The sequence below is a fragment of the Talpa occidentalis genome, unplaced genomic scaffold (assembly GCF_014898055.3).
Source record: "Talpa occidentalis isolate TD23 unplaced genomic scaffold, MPIMG_talOcc4v2.1 talOcc4.9, whole genome shotgun sequence".
Classification (NCBI taxonomy): domain Eukaryota; kingdom Metazoa; phylum Chordata; class Mammalia; order Eulipotyphla; family Talpidae; genus Talpa; species Talpa occidentalis.
This window is the reverse complement of record NW_023605305.1, coordinates 74,674,316-74,695,661: the sequence shown is the minus strand read 5'-3', so window position 1 is coordinate 74,695,661 and position 21,346 is coordinate 74,674,316. Positions and strand designations below refer to the sequence as shown.

The following is a 21,346-nucleotide window of genomic DNA, read 5'->3' as shown; positions in this document are numbered from 1 at the left end:
CAGGAGAGCTTTGGCTATTCGGGGTTTTTGGTGATTCCATATGAATTTCATCAATAATTGTTCTATTTCTTTGAAGAATAACATTGAAATTTTTATTGGAATAGCATTGAATCGGTATATTGCTTTTGGTAGGATGGCCATTTTAATAATGTTTATTCTTCCAATCCATGAGCAGGGGATGTCTTTCCATTTCTTTGTGTCTTCTTCTATTTCTTTTAACAGTGTTTTATAGTTTTCTTTGTAAAGGTCCTTTACCTCTTTTGTTAGATTTATTCCCAAGTATTTGATTTTTTTTTGTTTCGATAATAAAGGGGATGGTTTTTTTCATTTCTTCTTCTTCAGATTTATTGTTAGTGTATAGGAAGGCTTCTGACTTTTGCATGTTGATTTTGTATCCTGCCACTTTGCTGAACTGATTGATGAGTTCAATTAGTTTTTCTATGGAGTTTTTGGGGTTCTCTATGTATATTATCATATCATCTGCAAATAGTGATAGTTTGACTTCTTCTTTTCCTATTTGGATTCCTTGTATGTCTTTCTCTTGTCTTATTGCTCTGGCTAGGACTTCCGGTATTATATTGAAAAGCAGTGGTGTGAGTGGACATCCTTGTCTTGTTCCAGATCTTAATGGAAATGCTTTCAGCTTTTCACCATTGAGAATGATACTGGCTGTTGGCTTGTCATAGATGGCCTTTATGATGTTGAGGTATGTTCCTTGTATCCCAAGAATTTCAAGGGCTTTTATCATGAATGGGTGTTGCACTTTGTCCAAAGCTTTCTCGGCATCTATTGATATTATCATATGGTTTTTATATTTCTTTTTGTTGATGTGTTGGATAACGTTGATTGATTTTCGGATGTTGAACCATCCTTGTGTCCCTGGAATGAATCCTACTTGGTCGTGGTGAATTACCTTATGGATACATTGTTGGATTCTGATAGCTAAAATTTTATTGAGGATTTTTGCATCAGTGTTCATTAGGGAGATTGGCCTATAGTTTTCTTTTTTTGTGTTGTCCTTGTTCGGTTTTGGTATTAGTGTAATGTTGGCTTCATAGAACGTGTTAGGTATTATACCTTCCTTCTCAATTTTTTGGAAGAGTTTGTGAAGGATAGGCACCAATTCGTCTCTGAATATTTGGCAGAATTCATTTGTAAATCCATCAGGTCCTGGGCTTTTGTTTTTGGGGAGGTTTTTGATTACCATTTCAATTTCGCTAATTGTAATTGTTCTGTTTAGGTGTTCTATTTCTTCTTTATCTAGCTTTGGGTGATTGTAGAGTTGTAGGAATTTGTCCATCTCCTCTAGATTGTTGAACTTGTTTCCATATAACTGTTCATAGTAGTTATTAATTATTCTTTTGATTTCTGCTGTGTCCGTTGTGATTTCTCCTCTTTCATTTATTATCCTATTTATTTGTGCTTTCTCCCTTTTTGCCCTTGTGAGCCTGGCTAGGGGTTTATCTATTTTATTTATTTTTTCGAAGAACCAGCTCTTGGTTTCATTGATCTTTTGGATTGTTTTTTTAGTTTCGATTTCATTTATTTCTGCTTTGGTTTTTATTATTTCTTTTCTTCTACTGGTTTTGGGGTTTTTTTGTTGTTCTTTTTCTAGATCTTTGAGCTTCGAGATTAGGTTGTTTCTTTGAGTTCTTTCTTGTTTCTTGATGTGAGCATCTATTGCTATATATTTTCCTCTTATTACTGCTTTTGCTGCATCCCATACATTTAGGATATTGGTGTCCTCCTTGTCATTCAATTCAAAGAATTTTTTAATTTCTTCTTTTATCTCCTCATTAGTCCAGTGGACTTCCAGTAGTGTGGGTTTCAATCTCCACTAGGTAGGAGAGTACCTTGCCTTCTTTTTATGGTTTATTTCTAGTTTGATGCCTTCATGGTCAGAAAAGATGGTTGGTATGATTTCAATCTTGGTGTATCTGTTGATGTTTGTCTTGTGCCCCAGGATATGATCGATCCTAGAGAATGATCCGTGTGCGCTTGAGAAAAATGTATACTCAGATTTTTTTGGGATTAGTGTTCTATATATGTCTGTTAAGCCCAAGCACTCTAGATCCTTATTTAGAGCTTTAGTATCTTTACTTATTTTTTGTCTTGTTGATCTATCCATTGTTGATAGTGGTGTGTTGAAGTCTCCCACTACGTATGTGTTTTCTCCGATGTCTGTTTTCAGAGATGCCAATAGTTGTCTGATATATTTTGGTGCTCCTTCGTTTGGTGAATATATGTTAAAGAGTGTTATTTCTTCTTGAAGTATTGTCCCCTTGATCATAATGTAATGACCACTGGGGTCTCTTTTTATCTTTTTAAGTTTGAAATCTGTTTTATCTGATATGAGTATAGCTGTTCCTGCCTTCTTTTTTGGTCCATTTGCTTGTAGAATTGTTTTTCATCCTTTAACTTTGAGTCTATTTTTATCTTTTGCAGCTAAATGTGTTTCCTGGAGACAGCAAAAGGTTGGGTTTTGTTTCTTAATCCAGCCTGCAACTCTGTGTCTTTTTATTGAAGAGTTTAGTCCATTTACATTTAGAATTAGTATTGATATGTTAGCATCTGTATTTGCCATTGTGTTTGTCTTTCCTTTGATTTTATTTATTTATTCTTTTAATAACTTTCTTTGGCCTTCTTTTGTTGTTATTCGTCCCTCTGAGGTTCTGGCTTTAGGACTCCTTGTAGTATTTTTTGGAGTGGGGTTTAGTCGTAATAAAATTCCAGAGTTTCTGTTTGTCTGGGAAGGTCCTTATTCTTTCTTCAAAGAGGAAGGAGAGCTTTGCGGGATAGAGTATTCTTGGTTGGCATCTGTTTTCTTGGAGTCTGTTGACTATGTCCCTCCACTCTCTCCTTGCCCGTAATGTTTCTTCAGAGAAGTCTGATGTCAGTCTGATTGGTTTCCCTTTGAATGTTATATGTTTCTTCCCTCTTGTTAGTTTCATTATTTTTTCCTTGTCTTGGATTCTTGGGAGCTTTACTATTATGTGTCTTGCTGTATTTTTCCTTTCGTCATGGAAGTTTGGTGTTCTTCTTGCTTCTTGTATATCAATTTTCAGATCCTTCTTCGCATTTGGGAAGTTCTCTTCAATTATATCCATGAATATTTTCTCTGTTCCTACATCTCTCTCCTCTCCTTCTGGGATTCCTATAACCCTTATATTTCCTTTCCTCATGGAGTCAGATTGTTCCCGAAGTCTTTCTTCGGTCTTTTTCCTTCGTACTTCTCCTTCCTTTTCTGTTTTAGTTCTTTTTATTTCTGTGTCTTCAAGAGTACTTATTCGTTCTTCCATTTCATCTATTCTGCTTTCATTGCTTTTCCCAGAGTTCTTTAGCGTCTCCATTAATTCTTTGATCTACTGCATTTCTTTTACTTCCCTCTTTAGGGACTCAATTTCATTCTTCTGGTCATTAATTATTTTCCCCTTATCATTGTTTTCCTTTATGACTTCTGTCAGTTTTTTAATCACAGCAATTTTAAATTCTCTATCTGGAAGGCTCAGAAGTTCTTCCAAGTTACTGTCGTTGCAATCTGGTAGATGGTTTTCTTTTTGCGGTGTGCTTTTTTGCTGAGGAGTTGCTGGGTTGCATGTGGTTTTTCTACTCCCTACTGCCTGTTTTCTAATTTGCCGTATTCCTTGTGACACTGTGTTGCTGGTACTGGCCGGCATCTTGGGCGACCTTCCCAGCTCACCACTGGCTCCTCTGGGGAACTTCTGCTGGGTTCACAAGTCTCCAGCAAAGAAAGGTCCCTGCTGCAAAATGGCGATGCGGGAACGTGCTCCCCTGCACGCCCGGATGCCCCAGTGGTGGGTGCTGCTCCCCTCTGGGCTGGAACTGCAGGCTTGAAGGCGCCCGGCATGGGCAAGCCTCCCAGCTTACCTCTGTCTCCTCGGTGAGCCTTCTGCTGGGTTCACACCTTAAGATGATTTTTTAAAAAGCTGTGTGGAGAGGCTTCTCCTTGACTCAGAGTCCTGATTGCTAGTACCTGTGAGAACTTGATCGATAATCCAAAATTTTTAATATACAAAAACTAGTTCAAATTTAATATTAATAATCTATTCTGTTTAAACATATCTTTGAAGTATTTTTCTTTCCTTGACTAAAAACATAAATATACTTATATATGTAATTTTGTTTGTCATATTAACTTTACCAAGTGCAACTAAGCTACACTGTTTTTAAGTCAATTTTAATAATCTGTAATGTTTAAAGTAACATTTTGGGGTGGCAAACACACAAAGCACCTCCTTGTGTTCTGGACTACTGAAAGGAAACCACCATCATGACTTGTTAAAAGTTTTAGTGGTGTCTGAAGGAAAGAAAAAGAGCAATTAATGACTGATGGTAAATAAAAAAAAAAAGGGAAAGAGAGAATAGTTTTGTCTTAAAATTAAAGTGTCTGGTTGTGCCAGAATGTGAAAGAATAGAGAAACAGCTAAAATTGAGGGTATGTAGTAAGTCATAGAAGGTTTGAGGGAAAGTGAATTTTATTTGCCTTGGTTTATAGAACCTGCAAATAATAGGTTAAAACAAACAATAATGTGTTGGAAATTTGACTGTATTGCATTATTTAATCAATTCATTCACATAATAAAAAAGATTAATTAATACTAAAGCTTGCTTTCATGTGGCCACACAGGCCATTTCAGTAAAATTATCAACATTGTAATACTGAACTAAGCCGGTACCTTCATAGAAATTTAATATTGTTGTTTCTGTTGTTTCGCTGGCAAAGATTCCCAGAAATCTAAATTCAAGTACAAGTTTGGTAACCTGTCATTTGGCTGATGCAAGGAAATTTTGTGAAACCTCAGTAGAGCTCCCGAGACACCACAAAGTTTCTCCCTTTCCTCCGGGGAAAGGCGTTAGATGAATTTGTTCTATTTGGCTTGCCCAGTGAAGTAAAACTGGAAGGGAAGCATTGTCACTTGGGAAATTGGTAGAACTTTGGCGTGTACAGAAATGTTAACACTGGTTTTCTAAAATGTGTATAAAACCTCTCAGTACCTAACATGTATGTAAAATGTCAACGGTGATTGTCACCTTGTAATATTGTATACTTCAATTGGTTATTAATTATTTATTATTTATTGTTCAACAATTGTTATTCCAAAAACTGTTTCCGGAAAAAAAAAAAAAAAACTCAACGGATTCTTATTGATTGAACTGTTGAGAGTACAAATGTCCTACACAGGACTGAATACACCTGATATTTTCTAAGTTGTTTTTTTTGACATAATACTGGTATTTTGTTTTGTTTTGTATTTTGTTCTGAATCCACAAAGTTTTCTTGTTTTGCAGGACTAGATGGCTTCACAAATTAATTCTACCAAATATTCAGAAATGAAGATTGAAGTAGTGCCTATCCTACACAAACTCTTTCAAAAAATTGAGAAGGAATACTACCAAATATGTTTTATGAAGCCAATATTATACTAATATAAAAACCAAAAACCAAAGATAACACACACACACACACACCCCTATGGCCAATCACCCAAGTGAACACAGATGCAAAAATTCTTGCCAACAGAATACAACAATGCAATTAAAGGTTAATACACAACAACCAAGTGGGATTTAGGTTTCTCTATTTGGTTTATTTTTTTCAAGGATAATACACGACGACACAAGGATGGTTCAAGATCCCAAAATCAATTAATGTAATCCAACACATCAGCAAAAAGAAAAATAAAAATCATATAATCATATCATTAGATGCTGAGAAAACATTTGACAAAGTTCAACATCCATTTATGATGAAAGTACTCGAAATCTCAGGGTAGAAGGGACATTCCTTAACATAATAACGGTCATATACAAAAATCCACAGCCAGTATTATTCTCAAAGATGAAAGCCTTTCCTTTAAGATCAGGAACAAGACAAGGATGTTCACTCTTGCCACTGCTTTTCAATAGAATACTGGAGGTCCTAGCCAGGGCAATAAGACAAGAGAAAGACATACAAGGAATCCAAATAGGGAAAGAAGAAGTAAAACCATCACTATTTGCAGATGATATGATAATATACATAGAGAACCCTAAAAACCCACAGAAAAACTAATCAAAATAATCAACCAGTTCAATTAAGTAGCAGGATACAAAATCAACACACAAAAATCAGTAGCCTTCCTATATGCAAACAACCAGTCTGAAGAAGAAGAAATTAAGAAAATGATCCCATTAACAACTGAAACAAACAAAAAAAAATCAAATACCTAACAATAAACCTAACCAAGGTGGTGAGTGACCTACACCAAGAAAATGATAAAACATTGTTAAAATAAATAGAAGACACCAAAAAATGGAAAGGCCATCCCTGCTCATGGATTGGAAAAATTAACATTATTAAAATGGCCATCCTACTAAAAGCAACTTACAGATTCAACAAAATCCTGATAAAAATCTCAATGACATACTTCAAAGAAATACAACAAAGGGTGATAAAATTCATATGGAGCCATTAAAAAAAACCCTCAAATAGTCAAATCTCTCCTGACTAAAAAGAAGGAGAATGGAGGTATTATACTCCCAGACTTCAAACTATATACCACAAAGCCGTAATAATTAAAATATTATGGTACTGGAAAAAAGCAATGAATCAAATAGAAAGGAATCCAATAGAAAACACAGAAATAAAGCCACACATACATGGACAACTAATCTTTGACAAAGGAACAAAGAATATGCAATGGAACATGGACAGTTTGTTCAATAAATGGTGCTGGGAAAACTGGACCACTGCATCAAAAGAATGAAATTAGACCACTACCTCTCACCATGCACAAAAACCAACTCAAAATAGATAAAAGAATTGAACATAAGACCTGAAAATATATATAAAATATATTTTCGTAAAATATGAAATATATAAATATATTCATATACCATGAATATACCATGGTATATTCATATACTATATAAATATATAAATATACCATAAAATATACATAATAAAATATAGGTAAAACACTACATGACATACATCTCAGTTACATCGTTAAAGACTCATCCCCCAAGGCAAAGAAAGTAAAGGAAAAGATAAACAGTTACATTCAACTGATAAGGGACTGATCACAAAGATATACAAAGAACTCACAGGACTCAACAAAAACAAAGTAAACAATCCAGTCAAAAAATGGGCAGAAGAGCTAAAAAGATACTTCTCCAAAGAGGAAATGCAAATGATCAACAGGCATATGAAAAAATGTTCAACATCACTTATAATCAGGGAAATGCAAATCAAAAACCACAAGGAGATGCCACCTTACACCTGTGAGAATGGCACATATTAAAAAAAAAAACTAGCAACAACAAACGTGGGTGAGGATGTAGAGGAAAAGGAACAATCCTACACTGATGGTGGGAGTGCAAACTTGTCCAATCACTATGGAAAGCTGTGTGGAGGAGGTTCCTCAGACTACTATAAATGGAGCTACCATAAGACCCAGCAATTCCACTTTGGGGAATCTACCCAAAGAATACAAAAACATTAATTCAAAAGTATACCTGCATCACTAGTTACAATAAGTAAGATATGGAAACAAATTTCATGCCCAAAAATAGATGACTGGAGCAAGAAGATGTGGCATATATACAAGTATACACAATGGAATACTATTCAGCCATCAAAAAAGATAAATTCATGCCATTCACAGCAACATGGATGGAGCTGGAAGGTATCATGCTCAGTGAAACAAGCCAGAAGGAAAAAGAAATATATTAGATGGTTTCACTTATAGGAGGGATACAGGGAAACCAAATAAGGGATCAGAGGAAAAATAATAACAATAAATTTTTAAAAATTAACAGGCAACTATAAATCAGAGACTTCTGCAGGGGAGGACAAGGAAGAGGGATTGAAACAGGGGAGGGAAGAGCACAAGGGACTAGAGTGATGGTGCACGGGTGAACTGGTTTTGTGAATTCTATGGGGACTACACCTGAGAAGAGAAAGCAAACATTGTACAAAAATGAACAATTATATATATATATGTGTATATATATATATAATTTCTAAAATAAAGAAAATATATTGGGACATCACAGTGAAATGTTACCAGTCTCCTTCCTTATAGAAATCTGAGTCTTATGTGTTCTGAAAGGGAGGTGAGAAATATATTGATGTAAGCAATAAAGTAAATTGTTAGTGTTTCCTAACAATATTTCCATTGGACCTGTTCCTCTATCTTATCATCCAAGAGATTTCATTTAATTGATTGGTTCATTCACTCACCCACTCAACAAACATTCTGAGTCCTGCCATGTGTCAGTCACTTATCTAAGTCTTGAGGATAGAGCCATGTACCTGAAGTAATGTCCTTCCCCTAGGGGAGCTTATAGTCCAGAGAGAGAGGACAGATAGTAAATAAATAAATACATTCACATGGTCTGGTAGTGATAAGAACTACCATGCAAAAATAGAATCAATGGACAAAGTGAGCACCAGAATTTTGGTGCTTAGGTAAACAAAATTCAAGCTTCAGACAGCAGTACCACAGAATTACACAGAGAACACTGATATCAGAGAAACAGTAATACTAATGACAATTCCCATTTATTGCATGGTGCTTTGTATCTATGATTCCTGGCATTCAATACACATAGCCATTGACCATTGGTGACATTTCTGTCACTGAGCCTTAGCTTGCAGACAAAATCAGCAAACTTGCTGTTTGGCCAATGTGGGGTTCCACCTATAAATAGTGTTCAATAGTCAGTCCAACTTTCCCACCATGACAGTTAAACTAGAGGAGTAAAGAGCTGGGGAGAAATCTGGGTTCTCTGTCCTGTAGTGAATCGTTCTCCACTGCCTCCCTGGGAATCCACCCATGCAAAATCATAATCAGCTACACTTAGAACATGTAGGATCTCAGATTCAATGAGTGAAAAGTATATTTTCCTCCCTGAGGGAACGCTATGTCCTAGAAGATATGACTACTCTAGTAGTTGAAATTTATATAAGTTCAAAAATCACAGAATTATTATATGCTAACAAAAAGCACAGAATAACCAGGAAGAAATGGATAATTCCTAGAAACATATAACTTACCAAGACTGAATCATAAAGAAATAGAAAAATCTGATAGACCAATAATGAGTAAGAAGATTCAATCAGTAATGAAACACTTTCTAACAAAGAAAATCTCAAAAACAGATGGTTTTACTGTGAATTCTAAAAAACATTTAAAAATGAATTCATGTTGGTTCTTCTTAAACTCCTCCCAAAAATTAAAGAGGAGGGAACACTCCCCAACTAGCTTGATGAGACCAGCATTACCCTGACACCAAAGCCAGATGACACTACAAGAAAGGAAAGTTACAGGACAATATTATTGAAGAACATAGATGCAAAATTCTCAACAAAGCATGAGCAAATGGAATTCAAACGCCCTTTAAAAGGATCAGACACCGTGATGAAGTGGGATTCAACCAGAGAATGCAAGGGTGATTTAATACAGGCAAAGAAATAAATGTGAAATATGTCAATAGAATAAAAGATGAAAATCACATGATTATCACAATAGCTGCAGAAAAATCATTTGACAAAATTCCACATCAATTCAGGATAAAAAACTCAACAAATTAGGTGTAGAAGCAACACAACTCCAATATGACAAGTCCACGGCTAACAGCATGCTCAATGTTAAAAAGCTGAAAGCTCTTCTTTTAATATTCAGAATAATACAAGGGTGCTCACTTTCACTCTGATTCCACATAATACTGGAAGTTCAAGCCAGAACAAGTGGACAAGAAAAAGAAATAAAAACCATCCAAGTTGAAAAGGACGGAATAAATTTATCAGTTTAAAGCAAACTAAAAAGCTTCTGCATAGCAAATAAATTAACAAAATAACAAGTCAGCTTTCAGAATCAGAGAAAATAGTCACAAATCACATATCTGATAAGGAACTCACAACTCATAACAAAAGCTAATAATCAATTAAAACGTGGGCAAAGAACCTGAATAGACATTTTTCCAAAGAAAACAAACAGATGGCTAACAGGTACATGAAAAGGTGCTCAACATACTACTTATCATGAACATGCAAATCAAAAATTCCAGTGAGTTATCACTTCACTCCTGTTAGGTGTTTTTTTTTTCCAAAAAGACAAGAAATCACAATTGCTGGTGACAATGTGGAGAAAAGGGATTATGTAAATGGGCACGGCCTTATGGAAAGCAATATAGAGGATTCTCAAAAGTTAAAACTAAAATACCATCAATGTCACTTCTGGTCCATATTTAAAGGAAATGTAATCATAAGTGTTGAGAAATAGTTGCATGTCCATTGTAGCATGCTTTACAATAACCAAGACAAGGATGCCTAAACGCCCAGCAATGAATGAATGGATTTAAAAAAATGTGTGTGTGTGTGCATGAGTGTGCGTGTGTGTGATATGAAAATGTGGTGCAAAAAAAAGAAAATGAGGTTCACACACACACACACCGAACACACAATCATATGAAGGGAATCCTGCCATTTATTGGTGGATTATGTGAAGTGTTTTGAAGAGATCCTGACACATAACAAACATTGTTTTGTAAGTATTAGCTATTATTTGAGGTGCTCAGGAACTTCATGCTACCCTCTGTTCTGCTTCAGAAATACCCCCACAAGATAGGACTACTCCCACCTGGTGTCCCCTATGGGGTAGTCTCAGCCAACTCCATCCATTTTATGGACTAAATCTTGCCCATTGTTCCCATTCACATGCTGAAGTATCCTTAACTCCCATTGTGATGATTTTGGCATGGGGCCTTGAGAGGTAATCAGGTTTAGAGGCAGGCATGACAATGGCCCCCTGCTGGGATTGATGCTCTCACCAGAGGAGACCAGGGATCTCTCTCCTTCCACTTTCTCTACCTTGTGAGAACACAGCAAGTCATGCAGAGAACCCTCAGCAGAACCTCACCTTCCTGGCACCCTGCTCTCACACACCCAACCTCCAGAACTAAATTTCTGTTGTTAAAGCCACCGTGTCTGGTGCTTTGAGTATGGCACAATCTAAAATATCCCAGTAGTTAGTGCCCCAGGTTACTTCAGAGTTTCTTTCTCTTGCTAGAAATTCTTCCATTTTTAAGAACAAAGATTTTGCATGTGGTCAACAAAAAAAAATCAAAGAAGTTCCTACCAGGCAAATATCAACTGAATGATTGACATCTGCTTAATCTCTGAGATCACCTGTTTCCTTAACAGATGATGACACCTGCCTGGCAGAGACTGTAAGAGTGAAATGACATTGAGTGTACAAGAGTGATGAGCTCGCTGCCCCGCCCAGCCGTTCTAACCACCTTCACCGCCCAAAGGAAAATGGGTGATTTCATACTTACACGTAAAGTACCAATAGATTCAGTTACCCTGTTTGGGCATTGTGGCCCTGGTGGGGGATGACCCCGAGGTAAACTTTTCATTTGAAGAGCCTTCCTGGAGAAGTATCGCTCTTACCTTCAGTGTTGCTCTGAAATTTATCTTAATTTTTAAATTCAATTTTTTCTGAAGTAACATTGTTTTATATTATGATGGAGGTTTCAGGTGTGCAGATTTATCATCATCTGTATAGACTACATTGTGCTCATGACTGAAAGTCCAGTTTCCTTTCATCACCAACCATCTTACCTCCTTTACCTTTTACCCACCTGGCTTTCCTGTCTCTCCTGATAACCACTGTTTGTTCTCAGAGTCCACAGTGTGTTTTTGTTTTGTTTTGTTTCATTTGTTTTGTTTCTTTTACTACTACATAAAAGTGAAATCATTTAGTGATTGTCTTTCTCGAGCATTCAAGAGTCTTCAGGGAGTGTCTGTGGGAGGCTTTCACTTCTGCTAACCCCTTCATCAGCCACCCACCTGATTCTTGAAATGCCCTTAAAATGGCGTCAGGTGCAGTCTATTCCCTGCTCTGATCGGAACTGTACTCAACGTTGCTGTTCACTGAGAAATTTCCAGGGTGAGATGCAGAACACATCAGTCCCCTGATCGGGGAGCGCCCCACTTGATCACAGGACTCGCCTCAAGGGAGTTGATGGGAAAACTGCACAGCAGCTGGGCCGTGAGCAGAGCAGCCCCTTGCCAGAGCCGTGACTGAACCGTTCCGGCTCACGGCTTTCCCTGTCAGGGCTCACTGCTCAGATAAGTAGCAGAGCTCTGGGCGTTTAGCATGGTTTATGGGAGGTAGTTGTTTGTATTTCTTTGGAGTACTTTGACAACTCTTGCTGTGTCCCTGAGTTAAAGGATTGTGTTGAATCTGAGGGGCTAGATAAAAGCTTTTGCAGATTTCCAAATTCCTCTGAGCTTCACGTTCCTTTTGTGTAGAATGGAAATAACTTTATCTTCTAGGATTGTCCTTGTGATCAGCAAAAATGATGCATGCAAAATCCATTCATTCAACAAATAATTATTGAGAGGCTGCTATTAGCTAGGCCCTGATTCAGGAATGGGGGATACAATTGTGATCAAAGTAAAGAACTATTCTCACAAGGCTAATCTGGAAGGAGTGAGAGGAGACAGCAAGCAAAAAGAAGACCACATGACATGTAGTTAGTGGTAAGTGCACGGGGAACAATCAAGCAGTTACTTGGAGGGGGGTGTCAGAGGAAGGGCTGCTATGCTTTGTGGGGTGGTTGAGTTGTCAAGGCTCACTGAAAAGATAAGTAGAGTTCTGGAAGAAGTAAAGGGTGAGAATGAAGCTATGGGGAAGAACAGTGCAAAGGTCATGAGGTATGAAGTATCTAGAAGTCATAATACATTTGAAGCCAGAGACTGGAGGAGGTGATTCAGAGGGTAGGCACAGTGGAGACTTTAGATATAAAATGAGGGTCCTGTAAAGTAGACTCGAAGCAGTGTCTGATGATGAGATGGAAACAAAAAGAGAATTGTGTCCAAGAAGTAAAGGAAGGCAGCATTTCAAGAAGGGAAAAGGAAATGGTGTTAAAAGTTGGTGGTAGGTCAAGTAAAATGAAAACAAAGAATTCTCAACAGGATGGCCATTAGTAATCTTTGCAAAAATAATTTTAATGGAGTGAAAAAAACTTGATGGTAATGAGTTTGAGAGAAAGTACAAGTAAAGGGAGTGAGTAGAGATAACTCTTTGGAGGGGTTTTACTATAAAGGAAAGCAGGGAAACCCAGATTTCAAATAGTTCCGCAATAAAAAGAAACTTTTTTGATAACCAGGGGTGTGACTGCACCGGAGACAGAGGAGGAATGAAGGCACTAGTAACCCGTTTCTTACTGTGAAGGGTGCCGGGGGCAGAAGAGACAGAGATAGAATCTAGAACTGTGGGATCCCAAGAGAAGGCTTGTCTTTCGGTGAACGACCTGGTCTCTCCCTCTGCTCTCTGCCCTTGTCTGGTTCCTGAGGCCCTCAGTTCCACAATAAGGGAGTAAAGGAGTGCCTGGGGCCCTTGTCCTCTGGCTCTGGCATGCAGTGGGTTATTTACTGAAAAGCGAGACAGTTGACACTGGGATGATAAAGCTGCACTCACCCTAAAACGCTGTCCACAAGTTAAGGCTGCTTTTTGAGATCAGTACACAGTGGATGAGCACACAGACATGAACTCATCTTCCAGAGGCCAAATGGCTCCTGGCCAGCACTGCCTCACCGTGACCTAAATTATTGATGTTTGAATGGAAGACATTCTCACAGTAGGAAATGACAACTTAGAAATTGGAAAAGGAGAGTCACAAAGATTTGAGAACATTTAACCTCTCTGTTGAATTGGAAAAGATGAGAATAAAAAAGGTCAATGGAAACTAAACTCACCTCTCACAGTGATGTTCACGGGCTTGCTCTGGAGGAGGCCGTAACCATTGTCAGCTGTACAGAAGTAGTCCCCTGCATGATTCTTCCCAATAACCCGAGTCTCCAGCTCTGCTCTCTGGGAACTCTGACTCATCCTGCCCAGACTCTCATCTCTGTCCGTTCTGTACCAGGAAAACGTAGTGTTCCCTGTGCCTTCAGCCACAGAGCAGACGAGGACCAGCTTCTGCCCTTCCACTGCCTGCCCCCCCGGGGGCTGCATCTCCAGGAGCACACCAGACACGGGGACCCCTGGAGGAGCAGAGATGACAGGTGTGACTTTAAGACTGTGGCTCGCAGACTGCGCATTTTGGACCTAGAGCACCACTAATGTGATGAGCTTTCATCTTGATTCAGGCTCCAGGAGAGAAGAACTGGTTATCCCTGGAGAAGGCAGTGGGTTTCATTTCTGGTGGTCTGAACTGTTTCAAAGGGCAGGCAACAGCGATAGAGGCCACTATGGCACTGGGCTGCACTGCACCCATTTCCAGAAATCCTGCTTTGGCATCTAAGACAAGATCTATTTTGTATTTATTATCATCTGTATGTCCTTCTCGTCTGCTTCACAAATCACAGGCACTGACATTGCTTGCTGCTACTGACTAGGGAGGGGAGGGTGCTTGTTCTCTAAATAGTTTGCCTTTGCCCCAACGTATGGCTTCCTAGAGGAATCAATTCAGTGACAGGGTGACCTTGTTTTGTTGTTTTTGTTTTCCCCGACTTTTGTTTCCAACTCCCCGAATCAGCTACATCACTTCTAGGTGACAGAGTTTCATTTTAGGGAAATGGAGGTAAAAACGACTTCCTGTATTTCTTTTGTGTTAGCATCTCACTAAGACTGTCTCTGTCGGGAAGACACAATTCATGTGTTTGGGGCAGTCCCCACCCCCACAGGCCACAGCACACCTGCCCGCCTGACACCCCCCACACTCACTCTGCATGTGGACCTGGAGTGGGCGGCTGTATTTGGAGATATTGCTGGTCGGCATTTTAGCACCACACTGATATGCTCCTGAGTCTTCGCTCCAGACAGTTGTGATCTGGAGTTTTGGGGACCTGCTCCATCCTGACAGGGTGACCCCACCATCTCTAAAGAAACTGAAGTGAAGGAGAGTGTCCTGCCGCTCTGGAGAAAGCTGTGTTTTACAGCTCAAATTTACAGAACTCCCTTCTGTTGGCTGGGAGGGTGTGACTTTCAATGTTGGGATTGAGAATAGTTCTGGAGAGAAGAGAGGAACCAAATTCTCAGCATGAGAGTATTTAGAGCTGTAAGAGAAGCAGGCTTACATGCTCAGTGCTAGGAAACTTCAGACATGCAACAAAACAAGCTTATCTACTGCTCTAGCACATTTTCCTTCCACAGTTTATTTAAATCCAATCACTCCCCTTTCTCTGCCTCCAAAAGACTTAGGACTCTCCTTTATTCAGTATTTTGATACCAACATATAGATTCCTTCTTGACATGCACAGTTTCCCCATCTTGATGTTACTAAGCAAATCTATATAAATGAAGAATTTACCTTGAATTCGAATATTTTTTGTATTTGATCTAAATATAGAGTTTCCGTGCAGAGTTCCAATGCATTGGTAAAAGCCACTGTTACGTAAACTTGCTTGTGGTATCAAAAGCTCCCAGCTCTTATTTGATTTATAAATAACTTTTCCATTGAAGGTGTATTGAACAGCAATCATCTTCACATCCTTCCTTCCCTGGCATCTTAGAATCAGTGTGTCACCTTCAAACACAGAATGTGGGGCTTGAAGGATGAGGGACTCTGGAAAATTCACAGAGATAAAAACATGTCATCCAGGGAAGCCTTCCTTCCTTGGTGTAGCACAAATTATAAAGGCTCTGTTGTTCTCTTGTTTCTTCTACAGGATTTAGCCTCCTGACCCAAACCCACTAATTTCCTTCCAAGTTAATCAGCCACAGGTACCGTCCTAAATAAATCCCAAGTACCACTACTTAACAATTTTAGGCAGACTTGAAATATGACTGTAAGGTGGAGAGAAACCTCTGAGAGGAGGCATGGTCATAGTCTTTGCTCTTAAGGAGCATCACCAACGTGCTCTCCATGCGTCAGAGCAGGAGCCATCCCAGAAGGAGCTTTTGAAGAAATGCACTGGGAAGGATGGCAGCACACTGGCTGCTCCCTACAGCGGATGGCAGTGGGGAAAGTTGGAGGTGCTCTGCTGTGGAAACTTGATGCTTTTCAGATTCTGATAAGAGCTTCAGATTCTGAAAAGAGCCTCCCTGGTGGTGCAAGTGGTTAAAGTCTCAGAGCTATTGAGCTATCACCAGCCACTGTAGCATGAGTTCGATCCCTGGCCAGGGAGCTACTCACATGGAGCAGCAGACCTCTCCTGTCTTGCCCACTGCTCCCCTTAGCACTATATTTCAATCAGTCTGCCTGTTCTGTTCCCTGCTCTGTCTCTGGTGAGTCCTCTTACCCCCCACACCTCTGGCCTACACCCTGGCTCTTGTATGCATAAATAAATAAATATTTTTTTAAAAAAAATGTTTCGATTTGTCTTTTGTCAAGTGCCTGCTCTGTAGAGCACTGCCCATGGGTGCTTCCAAACCATCATCTCTAAAGTAGGCATCACTGGACAGGAGAGTTAGGCTGTCATGCATGCAAGAGGGAAAAGTGAACATAGAGGAGGGACAGTTGCTGGGACAGGGGGGGACATAAGGAAAGAGGTTGGAACCTACCATCTCTGAAATCTTGTTTTGTTTTTTTAATATTTTATTTTATATAATTCTTACATCATTTTCATCTTTGCACAATGTATGCATTTTCATTAAGGTTATATTCCCCATACAATTGCACCCCCACACTCTTTACTTCCTACTTTGTGCATAGGACGTTCCTTGGAAAGGCTACAAAGTCCTGGAGCACCAGATCTAATTCCCTATGTTAGTGTGCAAAAATGTTTGTTGGTTAATATTAGACTTTAAATCCTGATGTCAATAGCAGTCTGAAAAACACAGACAACGAGGGAGATGTGAAGCTGAAAGTAGTTGAGGCCAAGAGTTAGAGCAGTATGAGACCCTCTATTCTTGGGAGCTCCAGGAGCTCAGATGTTAACTAACTCAGCTTTCTCACCTGAAGAAAAGATCAAGCGCACAGGATTGCTTTTGAGTGAGCCCGGGGCCCGGCATCTGTACTCTCCAGATTTACTAACAACAATGTTGTTTCCTGTGGTTTCACGTAGTATTTCTTGTCTTTTGTACCAACAATACCCTGTCGTTGTCTCTGTCACATTGACGTGAAATCCCCTGCAAGTCAGATTCACCCTCTCTCCTTGGAAGACAGAGGTCCAGGGGGGATGGAGGGAAATCACTGATTTGTGTGCAACTGTTAAGGAGAAGAGAAATGAATCTGAGATGGCGTTGCCTGTATACAGAAGCAGACTCACCTTTTGGAGGACAACCCCAGCTGGTCAGCCCCCCGAAGATGAGGGCTGGGTCCCTCACAAATCCCTTGCTCTTCTGGTGGGCCAGATGATTGAGTAGATTCCTGGACCCCTGCGCTCTCCAGCTCCTGTGACAGACCCTTCTCTTAGATAAGCATATACATGGCATGGCGTGTGATGGAGAGTTAGGGGTGGGTGTAGATGAAGATGGGGTCAATTATAGACATGTCAATTATAATTATGGAAAAGAATCCAAGTTGTACTTTTACCAAGAAGCAGAAAGTGGGGAGGTGAGCAGGTTGTCTGAAGTAAGGATCATATTCAAACAGCTACAAAGATTGAGTGCTGGGAGCCTTCCCAACTCCCCAAACTAGAGCTCCTCTTTCTTCACCATAAAATAGGCCCTGCATGAAATCTGGCGCTGTGATCTTTAACACATTGATGCACAGAAGTTGGAGAATGTATGGGTATGTGCAAATTAAAATAAGAGATTTAAATTCTCAATGATGCAAATAAAGGGAAAAAAATGTCTCCCTCGCTTCTTTTTCTTTCAGAATTTCTTCCTGTGTGGTTGTCAAATGTATGCACATCTTTATAAGTGCTTTCCCAGTCTCATAACTTAGGAAGGTCTTTCTCAGAAAGTAAACATCTTCTTGAAATTCAGACTTTCAGTAGGCTATCTCCCAGTTCCTCTGGGAGGACAAGAGCTCAGTGGGCACCTTGCTGTGTATGCAACACCACCTCCAGCCCTGAGCTATCAGAATTTATTTCTCTGAATAAAAGCCAATTAGCTAACACAGATCAGCCTGTCTCCCTAGTCACCACAGTAAAGTTAGAATGAGCCGCGTGTGTCACATAAGCTTCTTTCCAGCCAGTCCTCTGACTTGAGGATGAGCCGTACTTTAATCTGGGAATGTACCTGTAGTGGGCTGCATCTGCCTGGCTATGTATGAGTGAGATTCTTTTCTGTCTGTAATCTCTTATCAAATTGCTTGTGATAAGCACCACAGTCTCAGTCAATATTTATTCAGTAATAAGACTCTTACCTTTCTCTTCATCCTTTTTGGAGAGGAATTTGGGGTTGGGAGATGATTTTTAAATTGTTTCCCAACTAGAAGTTGGGGCTTTTTCTTGTCTGACATTTATTTTCTGAGTTTTGTAGCTTTGGGGGCTCCTAACTGAATCAGTTCGGAATACAATAGTGACATAAAAATTATTTTGAGCTGAAGACACTTGAGACTAGGTTATATAGTTTATATATCTGCTTTACTTTGACCTTCCTTATCTGATTAAAAGCAGAGCCTCCCAAAAGAATTCAAAGGTCATAAATGGCCTTCCCAGGAGCAACCCGGAAAAATTGCCTCATCACTCAGACGTCAGCACCATGACTAAACAGACATTGTCACTAAACTACCATACCTCTCTTCTATTCTCTTTCTAAGTCATTTGTTTTCCTGTAAGTGCCCTTCTCTACCCCTCCCCCTATTCAAACGGTATATACACCCCCAATTCCCACTGCCTCCTTGAATCACAATTTATGCGTGTACTTTTCTAAGTAATGAATAAAAATCTATATTTTCTCTTGCTAATATGTCTTTTATCCATTTCATTTTCAGACCCCCCATTACAACTTCAGAGCACAGAGGAAAAGTCTTTCTTTTCTGACATAGCAAAAGTAATTACAGTCCAAATTATTCTCTGCTGGAAAAATGCACTCAAAAGGCCTTTCTCCTCTAATGCTATTGTCTAACCTGCTCAAAGATAGTGCTTTCATAGGCTGACCTTTCACTGGAGTGCAGTGAAAACTGATTACAAAGTGACATTTGCCATTCCGTTGACGATGCAGGCATTCCTACAATCAGAGCCAGTTATGTGGGACCACCTCTCTGAGGGCCCGCATGGTCCCCGTCCACAACTGAAGGGGGACAACGCTTGGCTTCTGAGAATTAGTCCCAAATACTCTTCTCCGTAGCCCCTTGCTCCCTCACTCCCCCCCAGCCCTCCCCACCCCTACATACTAGTTTTGAAAGAGTGAAACTCTATTTCCCTCAGCCACATGATTCTATTTGCACAAATTGATGTCAAAGGTCCAAAGCCAGGAGTGGGCTGGGGTCTCAGGATGATGGGCAAGTTTTTTCCTGTAGGGTGAAGGAAGCAGTGCGGACCTGGGGTTCCTGCACAGTCCTGGCTCCCTCCTCCCCTCCCCCACTTCCCATTGGAACAGAGTCCCCACCTGAAGCTGTGGCAGCCTCCACATCCAAAAAAAAAAGAAAGAAAGAAAATCAATATTAGATCCCTGCTTTGTTCTATACATCTCCTGTGGCAATCAAAATTCTGTGAAGTGAAACATGAAACAAGTAATTTCCGTTGTATTACTTTGTTCTGCAAAAATAAAATCTTAATTTTAGGAGTATGCGGTTTACAAAAAAAAATTTAAGTGGAATCACTTTTTAAGTGTACTTTTTCCTTAGTAAAGTCAAAGAAGGAGGGCTCTACATTCAAGAATTTAAAATAATTGCCTTTTTGAAGCTGAAAACTGTAAATATTCTTACCATCTCAGAAAGAACTGGCCAAATAGGTGTTTTAGTCATACCCAGATATAAAGGCAATACACTCCCTTTGTTTGGGATAACAGCAGTGGAGTAACCTGAATATTTGTTTTATATGAAGATGCTAAATGTCCCTTATCTTTTTGATGGGTGCTGTGGGGAGTGCTGGTGGTTAACACATTGTAACATAATTCTGGCTACTGTGTATAATTAAAGCTAAGTAAAATCATATTTCTTTCCAAAATTCTATAACTGAAGAGTCTTTTGGGTATCATGTGGGTATACTTTTGGCTTATCATTCCTGTAAATATTCTTTTTGGTAATGGGAAACACTGAGGTGTCTCCGCAGTCTCTCTGTCTTTCTGTCTCTGTCTCTCTGGTTTCTACAGAATACCCTGTCGCCAGTGAGCTGTGAATAGAAAATCCCCACTGGCAGGTCCCAGCAAGCGCCTGGAGATAGAGAAATGGGGACTGGGCAGCTGGTCTTGTTCAGGAGGGAATGGATTTCTTGCTTTGGTGTCTGCAGGGGGCTCCTGGCTGTTCTGAGTAAGCTGCCCCTGGTAAGAGCAGGTGGCCCTCTGGCCAGGAGGAGACATACCCTGTCCGGTTTTCCTGAGTCAGTGGGTTCTCAGAGTAACTATATTGATGAACAAAAGTTGGAGAACATAAGGGAAAGTACAAATTAAAGTAAGAGGTTTAATTTTCACTATTGAAAATAAGGGGAAAATATCTCCCTCACCTCTTTCTTTCAGAATGTCTCTGTTGTCAATATTACATATTGTAAATAAGATGTAAGACGCTCTCTCTATTTCAGCTGATGTCAGGCACTCTCTATTTTATTTCTCTCTCATAGAACCATTATCAAACACTTGCTCAGTTACAATCTCGCTTCAGTCAGGCAGGGATTTGTGGGAAATGGCCTGTGCCCACAGCACCGAGGGGGAGACCCACAGTCCCAGGGACTGCAGGACCAGTTCTTGCTAGTGGCCATGGCTCCACCGCCTGGAGCTGGGACTATATGTGGCCCCCGGGATGGATCCTGGGCTGGAAGGAATTGCAGGGATCGCCAAACATCTGGGTACAGTGCCCATAGAATGTCATCTTGATATGAGTTCTGAAGAGAAAAATGTTTACGTTGAATGTTGGCATTTAGGAAAAATAGGGTAGGGGCCATGCTTTGAGGGGCAGGGGTAATGAATTTAGAGTTATGAACAAGTTGTTTACACCCAGCCTCCCTGGTGAGGCAATGGCATGTCTCTACTTTCTGCTCTCAAGATTCAATGCATATGTTGAAGAAGGGGAGCACCCCTTCTCCCTGACTTCTGTGATGAGTGCCCCAAGTTCCTCCAGCACAACAGCAGGTTGGGTTCAGAGTGTGACTCAGAGTCCTAAGACAGGGGTGTTTTCAGGTGTGTAGCCCTCAGGTCAAGCGCAGACAGCAGCCTCTCCTTAGAAGAGAAGGGCACTTGCACGTGTAGAAATAACAGGGCAAAGAAAGGGGAGACTTACCAAGTTGTCCACTGACTGGAGCTGCAAGAGAGGCAAGAACCAGGTCTTAGCAGAAGGAAAACTG

At 39.9% G+C, this 21,346-nt stretch overlaps 1 protein-coding gene across 1 annotated transcript in view; it reads right to left on the bottom strand.

Annotated features, from left to right (window-relative positions):
* The window catches only part of FCRL4 (Fc receptor like 4), a 40,440-nt gene that overhangs the window by 18,563 nt on the left and 531 nt on the right, over positions 1-21,346 (bottom strand). Inside the window, exons 2-7 of the mRNA XM_037500787.2 lie at positions 21,283-21,303; positions 18,271-18,283; positions 16,915-17,166; positions 15,328-15,582; positions 14,742-15,026; positions 13,772-14,059 (exon numbers count right to left, since the gene is read on the bottom strand). Of these exons, the coding sequence (XP_037356684.1) occupies positions 13,772-14,059; positions 14,742-15,026; positions 15,328-15,582; positions 16,915-17,166; positions 18,271-18,283; positions 21,283-21,303 (1,114 nt within the window). The remainder of the gene's footprint in view (positions 1-13,771; positions 14,060-14,741; positions 15,027-15,327; positions 15,583-16,914; positions 17,167-18,270; positions 18,284-21,282; positions 21,304-21,346) is intronic.